Genomic DNA, 15017 nt, shown 5'->3' on the forward strand with positions numbered 1-15017 from the left:
AACTTAAGTGTATTAAATGTCTAAAGTAGAAAGATTCTACATAATTAATACATATTTTGCACCAGAAAAACCCATTTACTTGAATAATTACGAGGCTCGAGATGTTTTTGGTATTTCTGTAACATTTAATATTTCAGTGACGAAAGCATAAAATAGATTCACTTGTAGGTATATACTAAAAGTGCTAAAAGAAGTCTTGAGATAAAATATCCTACAACCCAAAGAACACAAACAACAAAATATAAAACTTATTGAGAGAAAACAACGAATATAGTTTTTTATATATACTGAAAGATTCAAATAAGAATCGATATAGTGTCTATCTACATAAAGGGTTGTATAGTATAAAACAGAATAAAGGCAGAAACAAATGTAAAAAAATAACTGTGAAAATGGTTTTAACCATAAACCAAAGTTGGAAGTACAAACAGAGTACTACTGAACTAACACTAACTAATGATGAAAGAGGACAAAGTAATTAATGACTCATTATTTATTCCTAACTAATCCTTATTTTTAAGACAAAATATTTGGTACCCCATACTTTTGTTTATTTCATTAGTTTATTTAATTTACTAATAATTGTAACCACGGTCAATGATTTTAACTTACTGTTGCTCAATTATCTTTATCTAGTTTACACTTTGTACAATAGAAGACAGCCATAAAGACAAATCACAAGTCTATTATCTAGAAAGTCCTTGCCCGATGTAACCAAAACTACATTATATTTACACAAATAAAGTACTGTAATTCCATGGTGACAAAACTAAAATTAAGGTTGTTATAACCTTTTCTCAAACATTACTTTTATATTCATATCGCCTCATTATCTTCTACGAATAAATTAGGTTTCACACTGAGAGAGTATCATACAGTAGCCTACATCTTATTGGGGACTTGAACAAATAACTAATTGGCCAGATGAATCAATGTGCTTTAAAACTCGTTCATCAATTAAATAGTTTTCAAATAACCAAAAGCATATCCATGGGAACTGGTGTGAGGGAGTTGCACAGTTTAGTTTATGTATAAAAATGTGATGTTATACCACTATCACACAAAAATATTTTCAACTGTCACAAAGGTTTCCGGTTCAATTACAAAAGGTTAAAAGCAATGAGTTATTTGAAGTGGCCAGATAAAAGGATGTCAAAGTTTTGACATAGACTACCATAGACTGTTAATGCGATGTCCGGTAATGTAAGGTGTCAGATATGAGGGAGGCTACTGAAAGAGGATGATGTGGTAAAAACTAGTATCAAAGGCTAAGTTTTAACTATATTCAAACCAAACCTTACACGTACCAACTTATTATTCATGTCTGTAGGAAATTTTTTCATTTCAACAACTTATTCCTAGTTTTGTCATATAGGAATAAACCTACCAACCTTGTTTTTCATCATTAATTCATGCCAGTGAAGAAAAAGAAAATTACCTACCTCATTAATAGGGATGGACGGGGGTCGTAATTTTAGTTCAGTGCGGGAATTTTGATTCCCTTTCTAATCTAGGGACGGGATTTTTCTTACTGTGCGGCTATGGAAACTTAAGTTGGATTATCTAGAATAAAAGTTCTGGCAAATTACAGTACTGGCAAACTAAATCAATTTTTATTTTAATTTACACTGTTTTATGATCACGGCGCTATCATTATTATCTTCCGCAACCACAGGTACATTATCATGGTCACCCAGCATAGTGTCAAAGTCAAGATCCATCCCCCGCAATTGCGGAGACATCATCATTGTCAGTTGTCACCCGCCATAGCAGCTATGACAGATCATTTCCTGCCATTACAGCAAAATCACTAACAGTTGGAACAAATCCCGTCCCGAGAAAATCTCTAATTAAAAGAAAGCCTGCGCGAAGATTTAGATATATTTTGTCCAAAATTTCAGTGCCCGTCCATCCCTTTAAATACTAGATACATAAACCAAAGCTTTAAAGTCTTGTATTGATATAAAGTTCTACATACAACTATGTACACATAACATTAAAGTTATTGATTAATCAACCTTGTCCAATTGATTATAGTTATCTGACACATAATTTTGAATTAGTACCAATCACATAATGATTAATGGTGAGTTCTTATCACATTCTTAGAGAAGTCAAAGATCCCTAGGTGATTCAGTCGCTGGTCCATTGATCCGTAAACAGCTAGGCTGCATAGAGTAATATTTGGTTTCTCACTAGGTGATTTATCGGATATTTGTGAAGAGGTTAAGCATTGATTTGCTTTCCTGGGAACAAATCACATTTATGTTAAGTCTTTTTGGAATGTACAGAAAAAAGTGATACATCAAATTAAAAATATAGATCCAAGGTACAATTTATTGTACTTTATTTCAACAAAAATAAACTTCAACTAACACGCAAATATGCCATCCTGGCAAAAGAGACACAAAAACTTAACACTACACAAGGGAATAAGAATTTGTTTTTATGATGTGGTTTTAATTTTTGTTTTGTTTAGGATTGGTTTTATTTTGGTATAATCGGGTTTCAATTTTTTTTGGGTTTATATAAATAAAATTACCACCCACTTACACGTTTTGTTAGTCTAAGCCACACAAAAGATATTTATTTTTCTCTATGTATGGTTTATTGTTGGTAATGAATGGTATGTTTATCTCATTACAGGGATTATTGCAGACGGAGTTTTAATCATCTCTGCAACCGTGAGGACATAAGTCACCTATGATTCATCACGCACAATGTCCCCCATGATCACTGCAAAATTATTGCATAACAAACAATAAACCAAAACAGACATTTATCCTAAATTATCGCTTTGGTTTGTGTTTTTTCTTCTTCGAAAAACCAATAAAAACTGACAATCAGAGAGAAAAAAAGAGAGAAAATTCTTTATTTATTACACACTGTTGCAGCAATAAATACAAAAAATAAAAATATCACATGGGTCACAATGACCTGTGCGTGATAGAGTCCTTAGCTGTCTGCTGTCAAAATAAAAGTTCTTCACACTTCACAATACACATAAAAAAAAAGAACTAACAATAACCTGGTAAAATAACACTATACAATTAATACTATAACAGTTATAAAATAACCTAAAAAACCATATGCAACGTGCAATCAATAACAAGGGGTGCACATTGTTTGCAATACATCCGCTTAAAGCATAAATTTTTTCTTTCAAACCAAATTTTTTTACTGAGGCGTGGATTCCGTCAAGTAAGAGTGCTGTGGAAGGTACAATAGATAGTCCAGTTATCAGTTGGTTAGGTCTAAACGAGATATTCTGGGCTGATAAGCGACTCTGTATTGTCAAGGCCTATCTCCATCAGCCAATTAGCGATAACCCTCTTATATACACTCAGTGACACTCGCAGGTCCCTAATTTCTGGAGGAATATTACGCAACAAGCAATTAGCAATGTAAAAGGAATTTGTTAAATTGATTGATTTGAGAACTCTTGGGACCCGTAATCCTATCATCACTGAGTTTCTGGTATGATAGTTATGAACTACTGGCGAGGCGATAAGGTCCAAATGAATGTATGAATAAGCTAATAAATCTTTAACATATAGCTGCCTTATTGATAAAAACTGGGATTCTTTGAACAGATGAACAGTAGAATAACGTCTCGGTTTGTTTAACGCAGCTCTAATTATTGATTTTTGAATTACGAACAAAGGTTCAACTACTGATGAATAAGCCCCTCCCCAAGCTATTAAACCATACTGCAGATGAGATTGAACGTAGGCGTAATAAATTCTTTTAATTTCTTCATGTCGTAAAATTTGACCTAATTGGTAAAAAACATAAATCATTTTTCTAAGTTTTGTTTTTAAAAAATGTATATGACTTTCCCATTTCAATTTAGAATCCATTATAATGCCCAGGTATTTATACTGCGACACGGTTTCAATAATTTGGCAGTTTTTTTCAATCAACTTTGAAAACCGACACATTTTTATCTTTTTTTTTTTACTCAAACCTCCTTAGGTTAAAAAAGCTGTCAATGACAGTGAAATATTATATTTTTTTAAATATTGTAAATGTTTTCTTTTATTTACCAGGATGGACACTATAATAGCAGGTAAGTTGCTATACCAACAAAATTCCTGGGAACCTAGGTCCTTGTGTTCTATCATAAAGTATAAATGGAGGTATAAGTTAATGGAAACATCCAAAAACTGAAACACGTAATCTTGATGTAAAGCTTGGAACACGTTGAAAAGCTTAAAACTAATTTAAGCAGTGGTTTTACTAGCATTGTTAAATTTAGTAAATTGTATGAAATTCTTCTTGTTGACAGCTTAAAACTAATTTAGCAGTGGTTTCATTAGTACTAGCATTGTTTAAGGTAGTAAATGGTATGAAATTCTTAGCATTGTTTAAGTTATTAAATGGTATGAAATTCTTCTTAGTTGGCAGGTCAGGAAGAGCAGAAAGATCTGATCCACCCAAGTAATTTTACTACTTTTATCTGACCAATCAGAGACATAATTTGCAAACTAATATCACTGTCAATCCATTTTATTTTATATCCCAATGAGTATTCCTTGCTCCCTTCCTTTCTTACACACCTACCCTTCCTATGCCTTGGTTGTTATTAGACGTTTATAAAAATGATTTTTACTCGAATGTACATGTGTTGTTATTCATATGTGTTTGAGAACATATGGTATTAGAATATTATTTGTTTAGTTTTTTGTTGGTAAACGTTCGGAATCTTGATTTATTGTAAAAGCTACCTAATAAAGTATTTGTCTTATTAAAACTATATTTTAATTTAACTTACGATAACACTACAGTACAAAGGGAAAATTCATGATCTCCATCCATGCCCAATGATGTATGTAGGTGTCAATGTAATTGAGATTCTCTACTTATAAAGCAAAAGTATAGAATACACAGGGAAAAGTATGCAGCAGAATAAAAAGAGTGTTTTGAAAGGGATATTAGGCGTAAAACATGGTGGAATAGAGTCAGGGATGAAGAAATCAGAAAATAGTAGTTGAAGACACCATAAGCACCATAAGAGAAAGAGTACAAAAAACAAGAAATAGATGGTTTGGACGTTTGAGAATGTTGTGTATCTAATAGAGCTCCTGGACAACTTTTTCAGGTAAGCTAGCTCAACTCTACATAAAAAAAGAAGCAAATTGGCTTTCCTTAAAAATTATTTCTTCCTGAGCAAATCTCAATCCAGTTTGTTGACTTGTATAAATATTTAAATCAAAACTAACTGATAATAGGGTGCATAGGTAGTTGTAATAGTTTAGGATAGTACGTTGGGTGGACTGATGCTAGGTCTCGAGACTGCTTCGACAAAATCGCAACAAACATAATTATTCAATAAGATATGAAATGTGCATTTAGCCTACCTTCTGAGATCTGACTTTGGAGAATACGTTCCAGAAGCGTAGAGTCTCGTCGCCTGCACCTGTTACGATGGCCTCTCCATCAGGACTGACAGCCAGGTAGAGCACACGGTACGAGTGTCCAGTCAGCTTGGCTACTTGAGTCAATGCAGGATACTTCCACACCAGGATCTGGTTCTGTGAATAGCCGTGAGTGCTCACCTGCACAAGGTAGAAATCTCTCTTATTTTTGATATTTTTGAGGAAAAAGCACTTGGCTTAGTAATATACACAGGATTCGCCTATTGGGTCTGATGATGATTGGAGTGTCCGAAAATTAATCACAACTTACCATCTTTTATATGTATTTACCATCTTGTGAGTAAACAGTTTAAGTGTATAATATATTATAATATTAAATATTATTGTAAATACAGTAAATAACTGTAAGTGTTATTTGACTTTTTTTTACTTTCAGGTTCCATGTAGTTGAAAGCAGACAAAAAGTTCACAATACGATAAACTTGATATTTTGCTGATATACCTCGATATTCAAGGAGCTTCTTCAGAAGGAAGAGACTGGCAAAACTGGTACAGTTTGAACTAATTAAATTAGTCTTGCCAATATATAACTTTCTTATCACCGAAACAGCCGTAATACACGGGATCTTCAGAGCTGTGACGAGGTAATTATATTATAATATAAACTAATATCCTTTGCAATTAACTGTTCAAATCTGAACACACCCAAGACTTGATTCTCTCACCCGCCAAAGACGGGGTTTAGAACTCAGACAACAAGTCTCGGGGTATCAAAACGACGAAAAACAAGAAATAATTAAGACGTTAAAATTATACAGTAAATTTAATAAACAAACGTGACTGTTATAATTTCAAACCAATTAAATTAAACCAAGCCAACTTACGGCCACCGCTAGTCACTGGCAGGCAGGAACTAGTGGGTATGAAGCTAGTGTGCCGATTTTAAATGCAAAGATTTAAAATCCGCGCCAGGCAATGTACAAGTCAGTCCAACATGACGTAACGTGGATGAATACGAACTGGAAAAAGCACTCGAACCGTGCCGTGTGCAATCGTCTCGCCGCCACTCGTAGTCTCGTAGCCGTACCGTCAAGATCCAAGGTTGTGTTGTCACCGGTGTGCGGAAATCGTAGCTCGGAAATTCGCGTTCGGGCGAAAATTGTACGTGCATCAAATGATCGCAATTGTCAAAATTTCGCCGAACTGCATTTGGGGGTGTGATTTTATTAGTATTAAGTCGAGACAGTTGAGATGCCGGATTGATTGTTTGCGTTCGTGATGAAAATTCGTACATGCATCATATCGATAGCAAATGTCAGTTTCTAGCGAATCGTAGATCGTCGTGACGGTATTTTCAATTGAATCAATAAACACCAGCTCGAAAAAAAGAATTAATAAGTCCTACACCGGAAAAAACCGTGTCGTGAAATTTCGCTCGGTCAGACAAAATCACTACGAGTCAGTTTTTAAATGTTCCGTCCGTGTGAATCTTTCGTCAGTGTGAATGTAAATGTGTCGACATGTGTACGTAAGTAAATGTTTTGTGTTATTTGTGATTTAGAATTAACCTAGTTCTGCCAATCTGCCATTTTTTCACATGTGCATTCAATTTTTACCAATTAGAAATCATGTCTCATTTGGTCCGTATATTTCATGTTTCATTTGGCATGTCGAAGCACATAGTCACAAATTCAGGATAAAATGTTTCATTAAATTTTGTCATGTTATACAAAGAATTTAAGTTGCAATAGTAATTCTAGTCAATTGAAAATTACTTATTAAATTGAATTGAAATAGCCTACCAATTTTAAGAGCAACGATTATCTGTGATATATTATTATTTTTGTGTTCTATGTAAAGGTCAAATTCTATCATCGTCAGTATTACTATTAAAATTATTATTACTTAAAATTTTGTATTTCCTGTATTGTAACAATTTTGAACAGAATATCACATTTTTTAAATCTGAGAGTATTTGATTGTGTAGAATAAATTCAATCATCGAATCAGAGCATGGTCTCGGTAGAAGGATAGGGTTGCAATAAAGGCTATGAGGATAGGCTTCCATTAACACCATAAACATTCATTTTTAATAACACAAATCAAATAATCGACTCAGTAGTCGATTTGGCCCAGTTTGCCATTGAGCAAAAAGGTGTGAGTCATTCACAGATCCACAAAAAATCCCTTCTGTATCGTTCAATCAGCTATCCAGTTGTTAATAAAATATTATTTGGAAAGCCTGGTAGCCTAAAAATACATTAAATAAAGTAAACCTAGGTTTCCCGAGACTTTGCATTGTTAGGTGAAATAACTGCCAAGTTCAATCAGAACAATCAACTCTCTCACTCTCTCTTTCAAAATATTATTTATAGTGCATAAAAGGCTATTGTGTTTTTTTATATTTATTATTGTATCACAGCTCATATTTTCAATTCATTATACAGTATTTTTACAAATCTTCATCTTTTCATTCGCCTGTGTTTCAGATAGTATTATTAATATCAAACTGGTATATTTCAAAGGTAATCGGCTTAACCGAACAAAGTATACAAAGTGTACACAAAGAATATTGATGATCACATTTTATGAATATTTTTTTAACAGCGCAAGTTTTACAAGCTCAGCTCATTGTATTAATATCAAGTTGGTGAATTTGTGAGTAATCGGCTTAACCGAATCCAGTGTATATTAACATCTTGGAGTTCATACTTTTGATAAATATTTTATTAATGAATTGATATCCTAAATACATTTGCATTCAACATTTCAATATTTTTTATTATTTGCAATATTACAGTTTTACAGAGTACTCGATTCATTATCATAAATCTTTCACCAAAGCAAACATTCCATTCATAGAGTGTTCAAATAAACACATCTATTAGTTATTAAGAAGTGTTAGATTTAAGCTGAGGAAGGTGTGAAGGAGGACAGCTAATCAGATCTCTCCAATCCCCCCTTAATGGACTTCTGGGGTATTTAATTACAGGGCCCACACTTAACATTTTTTATTCCACTGTGCACTGCTCTGTAGTTACATGTCCTCATTAGTTCAATTCAAGTAAATTAAATTCATCACAAACCCCACCAGGGGGCAACTTTTTGTTATATTCACACCTTTATGGAATATCAAATTATATTACATAGAGGTGTGAATAAGTTTTTATTTGATGAGAATTTCAGTCAGAAAAGAATTTTTAATTTATTTTTATTTTTCTTTACAAAAAGTTTCCCCCTGGTGGGGTTTGAGATTGTGGTGGGGGTAATCATCTTGCACGTTTGTGTTAACATAATGATAATCTACACATCGTCAAGATTCGTCCCAAAAACAAATGGGCTAGGTTGGTTCTTTGTGTATAGTGGCAATATAGTAAATTTTCGGTCACAAAAACTTTGAATACATGTTCCTTGAACGCAATACGATTAGTACGTAATTCACGCCAAAGAGTCCAAATCTATTCAAATCCACACATACAAATAGGGAATACAAATTTTACAAACAATTAGTGTTTTCAAATCCTTATTTGAACTTAAAGCTAAAACAAGTAAATCTTGTTAAACAGTGAATATTATAAAAATATTTTAATGCACAGCCCTGTCCCTGTCCCTTCTTAACCACTCGGTACTATTCTGGTGCTAAGTTAACCATTCCGGTATTAAAAAATCCTAATAGTCCTGATAAAAAAAATTTTAATGTTGGGTATCTTCCCGTGACCCACCAGTGGATTATATATAATAGATTATGATCTGTACTGACCAGTTCAGAAGAGTGCTTCGACCAGGCCAGGTTGCACACTTGGGAGCCTGTGTCTATACACTGCATGGGCTGGCCTGTCAGGGTGTTCCAGAACCTGATACATCTGTCAGCTGTACCTCCTCCACTGGCCAGCAGTCCGTGATGATGTGGCGACCAGGCAATGGCTACAACAACCAAACAATTTAGCTGATAATAAATAGTGATTAGGGATGGGATTGTAATTTTTAGAGCAAATGGATTAGGATTTCTGATTTTCTGGTTTAGAACGGGATGGGATGTTTCTTCCTGTGCAACAGCCAAAAAAAGAAACTTAAGTTGTTTAAAAATCTAGTAAAATCTGAGTAAAAATTCCTGCCAATGGCAATAATGACTAGGGATGTGGGGATAACCGAAAAATCGGGTCGGATTCGGTTCGGTTTGGATATCTGTATCCGACCCAAGCCCAATTAGATACCTGACACAATCTGTTAAATATCCGGTTTTTTCGGATGGAGAAATAATTTTTCGGATAACATTTATATGTAACATACCTTTGACAGCGGCTAGATGCTCTGTATACGTCTGCATGGGAGTGAGAGAATGCATGTTCCACACATACAAGCGGTTGTCGTTACCACCCGAAGCTAGGTATTGGTTGTCAGGGGACCACTTTAATCCACAGATCTGGGAAAAAACAAATGTCTCACTTGGAAATTGCTTTCAAATAAGCAGAGCAGATGGAGAAAACATGGCAAACCTATATTTTACTTCTTAAGATATTGCAGGATTGTCGAGCAAGAAAATGTCAAACAGCCGGAAAACAAAAGACAAATTACTAATGTTTTGCTCAAATTTAAATATTTTTTAAAAAGTTTAATGTACTTATAATGTCATATTGAATGACAAACCTATATTTCAAGTATTCTACGTTATTAAAAATAATTTTTAACTTTTATAAGGGACCGAGCTGGGATGTTGGTAGAGCGTGGGTCTTAGGTTCAAACCCAATCACCAATGGCTTCTATGTGTTAATGCCACGCCCGTCTAAATGTATCCTGAAGTAATGTGTCAAATGGTTCTAAGCTAGAGCCTTGCCCTGGGGTCTAAAGGTAGGCCATGACAACAAAAACAACAATTGAGGTTGTAGCTGCTAAACAGGCCTATCCTGAAAACTGACGTTTTGAGATAATCGCTGTTAAAGTTTAGAGGTTATGTTTGGCTGTCTGCGTTGGCAGTCGTCTATGCTTAAAGGCCCTGGTGACACCAGCTGACTTTAAGAGTCATACGAACCAAAACAAACTGAAATACACCATTCCAAACTATCAAAGATTATGCTAGAAGACAGAGGAAGCAAAATAGCAATTCTCCTCTCAAAGGACCCATCCTAAAGTTTTACACAAAAGTAGCAGTATCATTGACCTATGATACTGCAAGTAGACTTACTATTCTTTTGCAAAATCTAAAACGTTGTTTGGCGTGTGTTCATGTGTGGTTACATTTGGGAGCGCTGATGTAGGCAAAATACCACCTTTATTTTTTAACTAAATATCTTATAGTTTTAAGAATAAATGAATATGTGAAATTAGGATGTGCATAGATTCAATGAGAGTGGGTAATTGTCACAGATATTAGAACGGATAACGGTATGGATAATAAACATAGACAAATCATGTCACTAGCTTTCTATTAAGTTGTTCTATTAAAGTGTTTACTTTTTCAAATTCCTTCCACAGATGACAAGTTATTTTTTCAAATGAATGTTATTTTATCTAAACATCTGTTTCAAAACAAACTATCTGTTATTGTTTTTACTTTTCTCTGATTACTAATTACTTAGCAGTTAATGAAGTGAAATTGATACAAAGGATAGGTATGGTCGATTTATTTAATAATGTCAGGACTATGTTGGCATACCAAATTTTTGGTTAGTAATTCAAATAATGTCAAGCGGTGTACTAGGTCTCTAGAAAACTGTCCAATACGCTGCAGGGTGTCAGTAGATACCAAATTGGATTAAGATTGGTTAAGAATTGGTTAAGACACTTGGGCACTGATCAAAAAACCTTATTGCTGGGTTTGACAAACAGGGTGCAGAGAAAATATACGGACCATTTATGATAACTGAGGTTGAGATACGAAAGAACAGAGAGCTAAGAGGAATTTTTAAACACCCAGATATGCGTGGAGGAGAGAAGATACATTATCTTACAGTAGAGTACCACAAATAAGACAACCATTTGGAGGACCAAGAAATGAAAGACTTCTCCAGACTGGGATCAACATTGGCATGGGATAGAAGAGAATGGGAGGCCAAAATCCTCTTAAGGTCTCAGTTGCCCCTGGAGGTAAAATAAGGTACGGTAAGTGATAATATGCAATTAAAGGTGGTATGTAGCTGATGTACTTTCTTTAAAACAGTGTGTGTGTGAATCGACCGCCAATCTCACTTCAAGGCTTTTCAAATTGACACAATTTCTGTTTTATTGTAAAATTATCGAATTTAAAATGCATATCGTATAGGCCTATAATCGGATGAAAGAAATAGGTGGTCACAAGATATTTGTTTACAAAATGATTTTCTCTATTAAGACCAATGAATAAAAAAACTTATTAAAGGGTTTGTATTCATTGTTCAACTGCCAGAATGTTTCTTTATGCGTGTAAACTAGCTGTTCTGAATTATAATCATACTCAGTTTTAATTACAACTTGACTCCCATACGTAGGACGGGCCAACAGCTAGTCTGATCTATAAGGGCCCATCTCGACTTAGGCCCCTTTAGCAGCTCAACCTCAATTGTTTTTACTATTTTTCATTTGACCTTTCTGCCAATTTCCGATAACCTAGAATCTACGGGTTTTGTAAAACTAATTTGGTTCTATTTCTGATATAATGAAGGGGAGTACAGTACCTCTTGACGATGTCCAACAAGTCTTCGATCACCGCTAGTTTGTGCAGGCACACGCACGTCCCTCTGCAGTATCATACGGTCACGGCTGCCACTGCTCAACATGTCTCCATTCCAAGCCAGAGCTCCAACACGGGCACTGTGGCCGTTCAACACGTTCATCTGCTTAGAGACAGACACATCCCACACCTGTACATACCCATTGTGTGTCCCCACGGCTAGGTAGTTACCCTGGAACAAACATCACATTTGAAATTAAATGCTTCATGTTGACACAAACTTACTATCTCATATTCCTCGCTAAAAGTTAACCTCTAGCCGAATAAATATTAAGTATCATGAACGAAAAAACGTATCAACAGTTTTTAAGTAGCAAGTAATAAAATGAGATTGTTTACGAGACATTTAAGCTAGTTACCTGGAACAATTTAATTCAAAGATACTTTAATCACAAATATACAAAAGTATACATGAGTGGCGTTCATAACTATACATTATAAATTATGAAATAACTAGGTAGGTAACTGTATAGCGCCTTGTTCACAAGAAATCTTTTTAATTTCCTTTCAAAGCATTTTAAACTCTTTTCAGATTTTATTATTTTGGGAAGGTGGTTAGCCTATAATAGTTTATCCCAGAAACAGTAGGATTTTTGTTTGAAATTAGGCCTCATTTTTTAGAATTATTAATTTGAATATTTTTCTGATTTCTTGCATTATATGTGTGAATATTGTGTTGTCTTGGCAAAGTATCTTCATTATTTTTTACATTTAATACTGCTCTATAAATATAAAGACTAAAGACAGTCATAATTTTCAGATTACAAAAATGATCTCTACAATGAGCATCATCAGGAAGCTTAAGCATAATCCTAATTGCAACTTTTTGAAAATGTAGGATACTTTGTAGATTTATAATTAATGAGTCCAAATTAATACAAAAAGGTGCCAGTCTTCTCAATGCAAAATTACCTGAACTAATTTTAAAACATACTTTTTCAACATGTTTTGTCCAATTAAGAGTGTGATCTAACTGTAGGCCCCAAAAAAACACAAAAGTACAAACAACAGTTATTTGTGTTTGGAAAAAGTACAATTAGAAAGTTGAAGCTGCACACAATCTGAATGATTATCAAATCTTACCCTTTCACTCCAGGCAACTGAGGTGACGCTGTTGTTGTCACTGGACAGGTCACACAGTCTAGTGACTTGGCTGGTACAAGCAGACCACAGATATACACAACTGCCCAGCCCTACACTCAACACGTTCTGTGATGACCAGTCTACCAGGTTCAGGTAGAAGTCATCTTGTAGCTCCGGTGCGTCTAGAACCTGTAGCACACATTAGTATTACCACAGATATACACAACTGCCCAGCCCTACACTCAACACGTTCTGTGATGACCAGTCTACCAGGTTCAGGTAGAAGTCATCTTGTAGCTCCGGTGCATCTAGAACCTGTAACACACATTAGTATTACCACAGATATACACAACTGCCCAGCCCTACACTCAACACGTTCTGTGATGACCAGTCTACCAGGTTCAGGTAGAAGTCATCTTGTAGCTCCGGTGCATCTAGAACCTGTAACACACATTAGTATTACCACAGATATACACAACTGCCCAGCCCTACACTCAACACGTTCTGTGATGACCAGTCTACCAGGTTCAGGTAGAAGTCATCTTGTAGCTCCGGTGCATCTAGAACCTGTAACACACATTAGTATTACCACAGATATACACAACTGCCCAGCCCTACACTCAACACGTTCTGTGATGACCAGTCTACCAGGTTCAGGTAGAAGTCATCTTGTAGCTCCGGTGCGTCTAGAACCTGTAACACACATTAGTATTACCACAGATATACACAACTGCCCAGCCCTACACTCAACACGTTCTGTGATGACCAGTCTACCAGGTTCAGGTAGAAGTCATCTTGTAGCTCCGGTGCGTCTAGAACCTGTAACACACATTAGTATTACCACAGATATACACAACTGCCCAGCCCTACACTCAACACGTTCTGTGATGACCAGTCTACCAGGTTCAGGTAGAAGTCATCTTGTAGCTCCGGTGCGTCTAGAACCTGTAACACACATTAGTATTACCACAGATATACACAACTGCCCAGCCCTACACTCAACACGTTCTGTGATGACCAGTCTACCAGGTTCAGGTAGAAGTCATCTTGTAGCTCCGGTGCGTCTAGAACCTGTAACACACATTAGTATTACCACAGATATACACAACTGCCCAGCCCTACACTCAACACGTTCTGTGATGACCAGTCTACCAGGTTCAGGTAGAAGTCATCTTGTAGCTCCGGTGCGTCTAGAACCTGTAACACACATTAGTATTACCACAGATATACACAACTGCCCAGCCCTACACTCAACACGTTCTGTGATGACCAGTCTACCAGGTTCAGGTAGAAGTCATCTTGTAGCTCCGGTGCGTCTAGAACCTGTAACACACATTAGTATTACCACAGATATACACAACTGCCCAGCCCTACACTCAACACGTTCTGTGATGACCAGTCTACCAGGTTCAGGTAGAAGTCATCTATAGCTCCAGTGCGTCTAGAACCTGTAACACACATTAGTATTACCACAGATATACACAACTGCCCAGCCCTACACTCAACACGTTCTGTGATGACCAGTCTACCAGGTTCAGGTAGAAGTCATCTTGTAGCTCCGGTGCGTCTAGAACCTGTAACACACATTAGTATTACCACAGATATACACAGCTGCCCAGCCCTACACTCAACACGTTCTGTGATGACCAGTCTACCAGATTCAGGTAGAAGTCATCTTGTAGCTCCGGTGCGTCTAGAACCTGTAACACACATTAGTATTACCACAGATATACACAACTGCCCAGCCCTACACTCAACACGTTCTGTGATGACCAGTCTACCAGGTTCAGGTAGAAGTCATCTTGTAGCTCCGGTGCGTCTAGAACCTGTAACACACATTAGTATTACCA

General features: G+C 35.7%; 1 protein-coding gene across 1 annotated transcript in view; it reads right to left on the bottom strand.

Moving 5' to 3' along the window:
* Positions 1–612: 612 nt before the first annotated feature.
* LOC128988854 (fizzy-related protein homolog) overlaps positions 613–15017 on the bottom strand; it is a 40737-nt gene continuing 26332 nt past the window's right edge. The window contains exons 7-12 of the mRNA XM_054410568.1: positions 13168–13356; positions 12029–12256; positions 9669–9801; positions 9139–9302; positions 5361–5558; positions 613–2246 (exon numbers count right to left, since the gene is read on the bottom strand). Of these exons, the coding sequence (XP_054266543.1) occupies positions 2205–2246; positions 5361–5558; positions 9139–9302; positions 9669–9801; positions 12029–12256; positions 13168–13356 (954 nt within the window). The 3' untranslated portion in view covers positions 613–2204. The remainder of the gene's footprint in view (positions 2247–5360; positions 5559–9138; positions 9303–9668; positions 9802–12028; positions 12257–13167; positions 13357–15017) is intronic.

This window comes from Macrosteles quadrilineatus, unplaced genomic scaffold (assembly GCF_028750875.1).
Source record: "Macrosteles quadrilineatus isolate MER2022 unplaced genomic scaffold, UCM_ALF_1.0 Scaffold_3__2_contigs__length_128488019, whole genome shotgun sequence".
Taxonomy (NCBI): Eukaryota; Metazoa; Arthropoda; class Insecta; order Hemiptera; family Cicadellidae; genus Macrosteles; species Macrosteles quadrilineatus.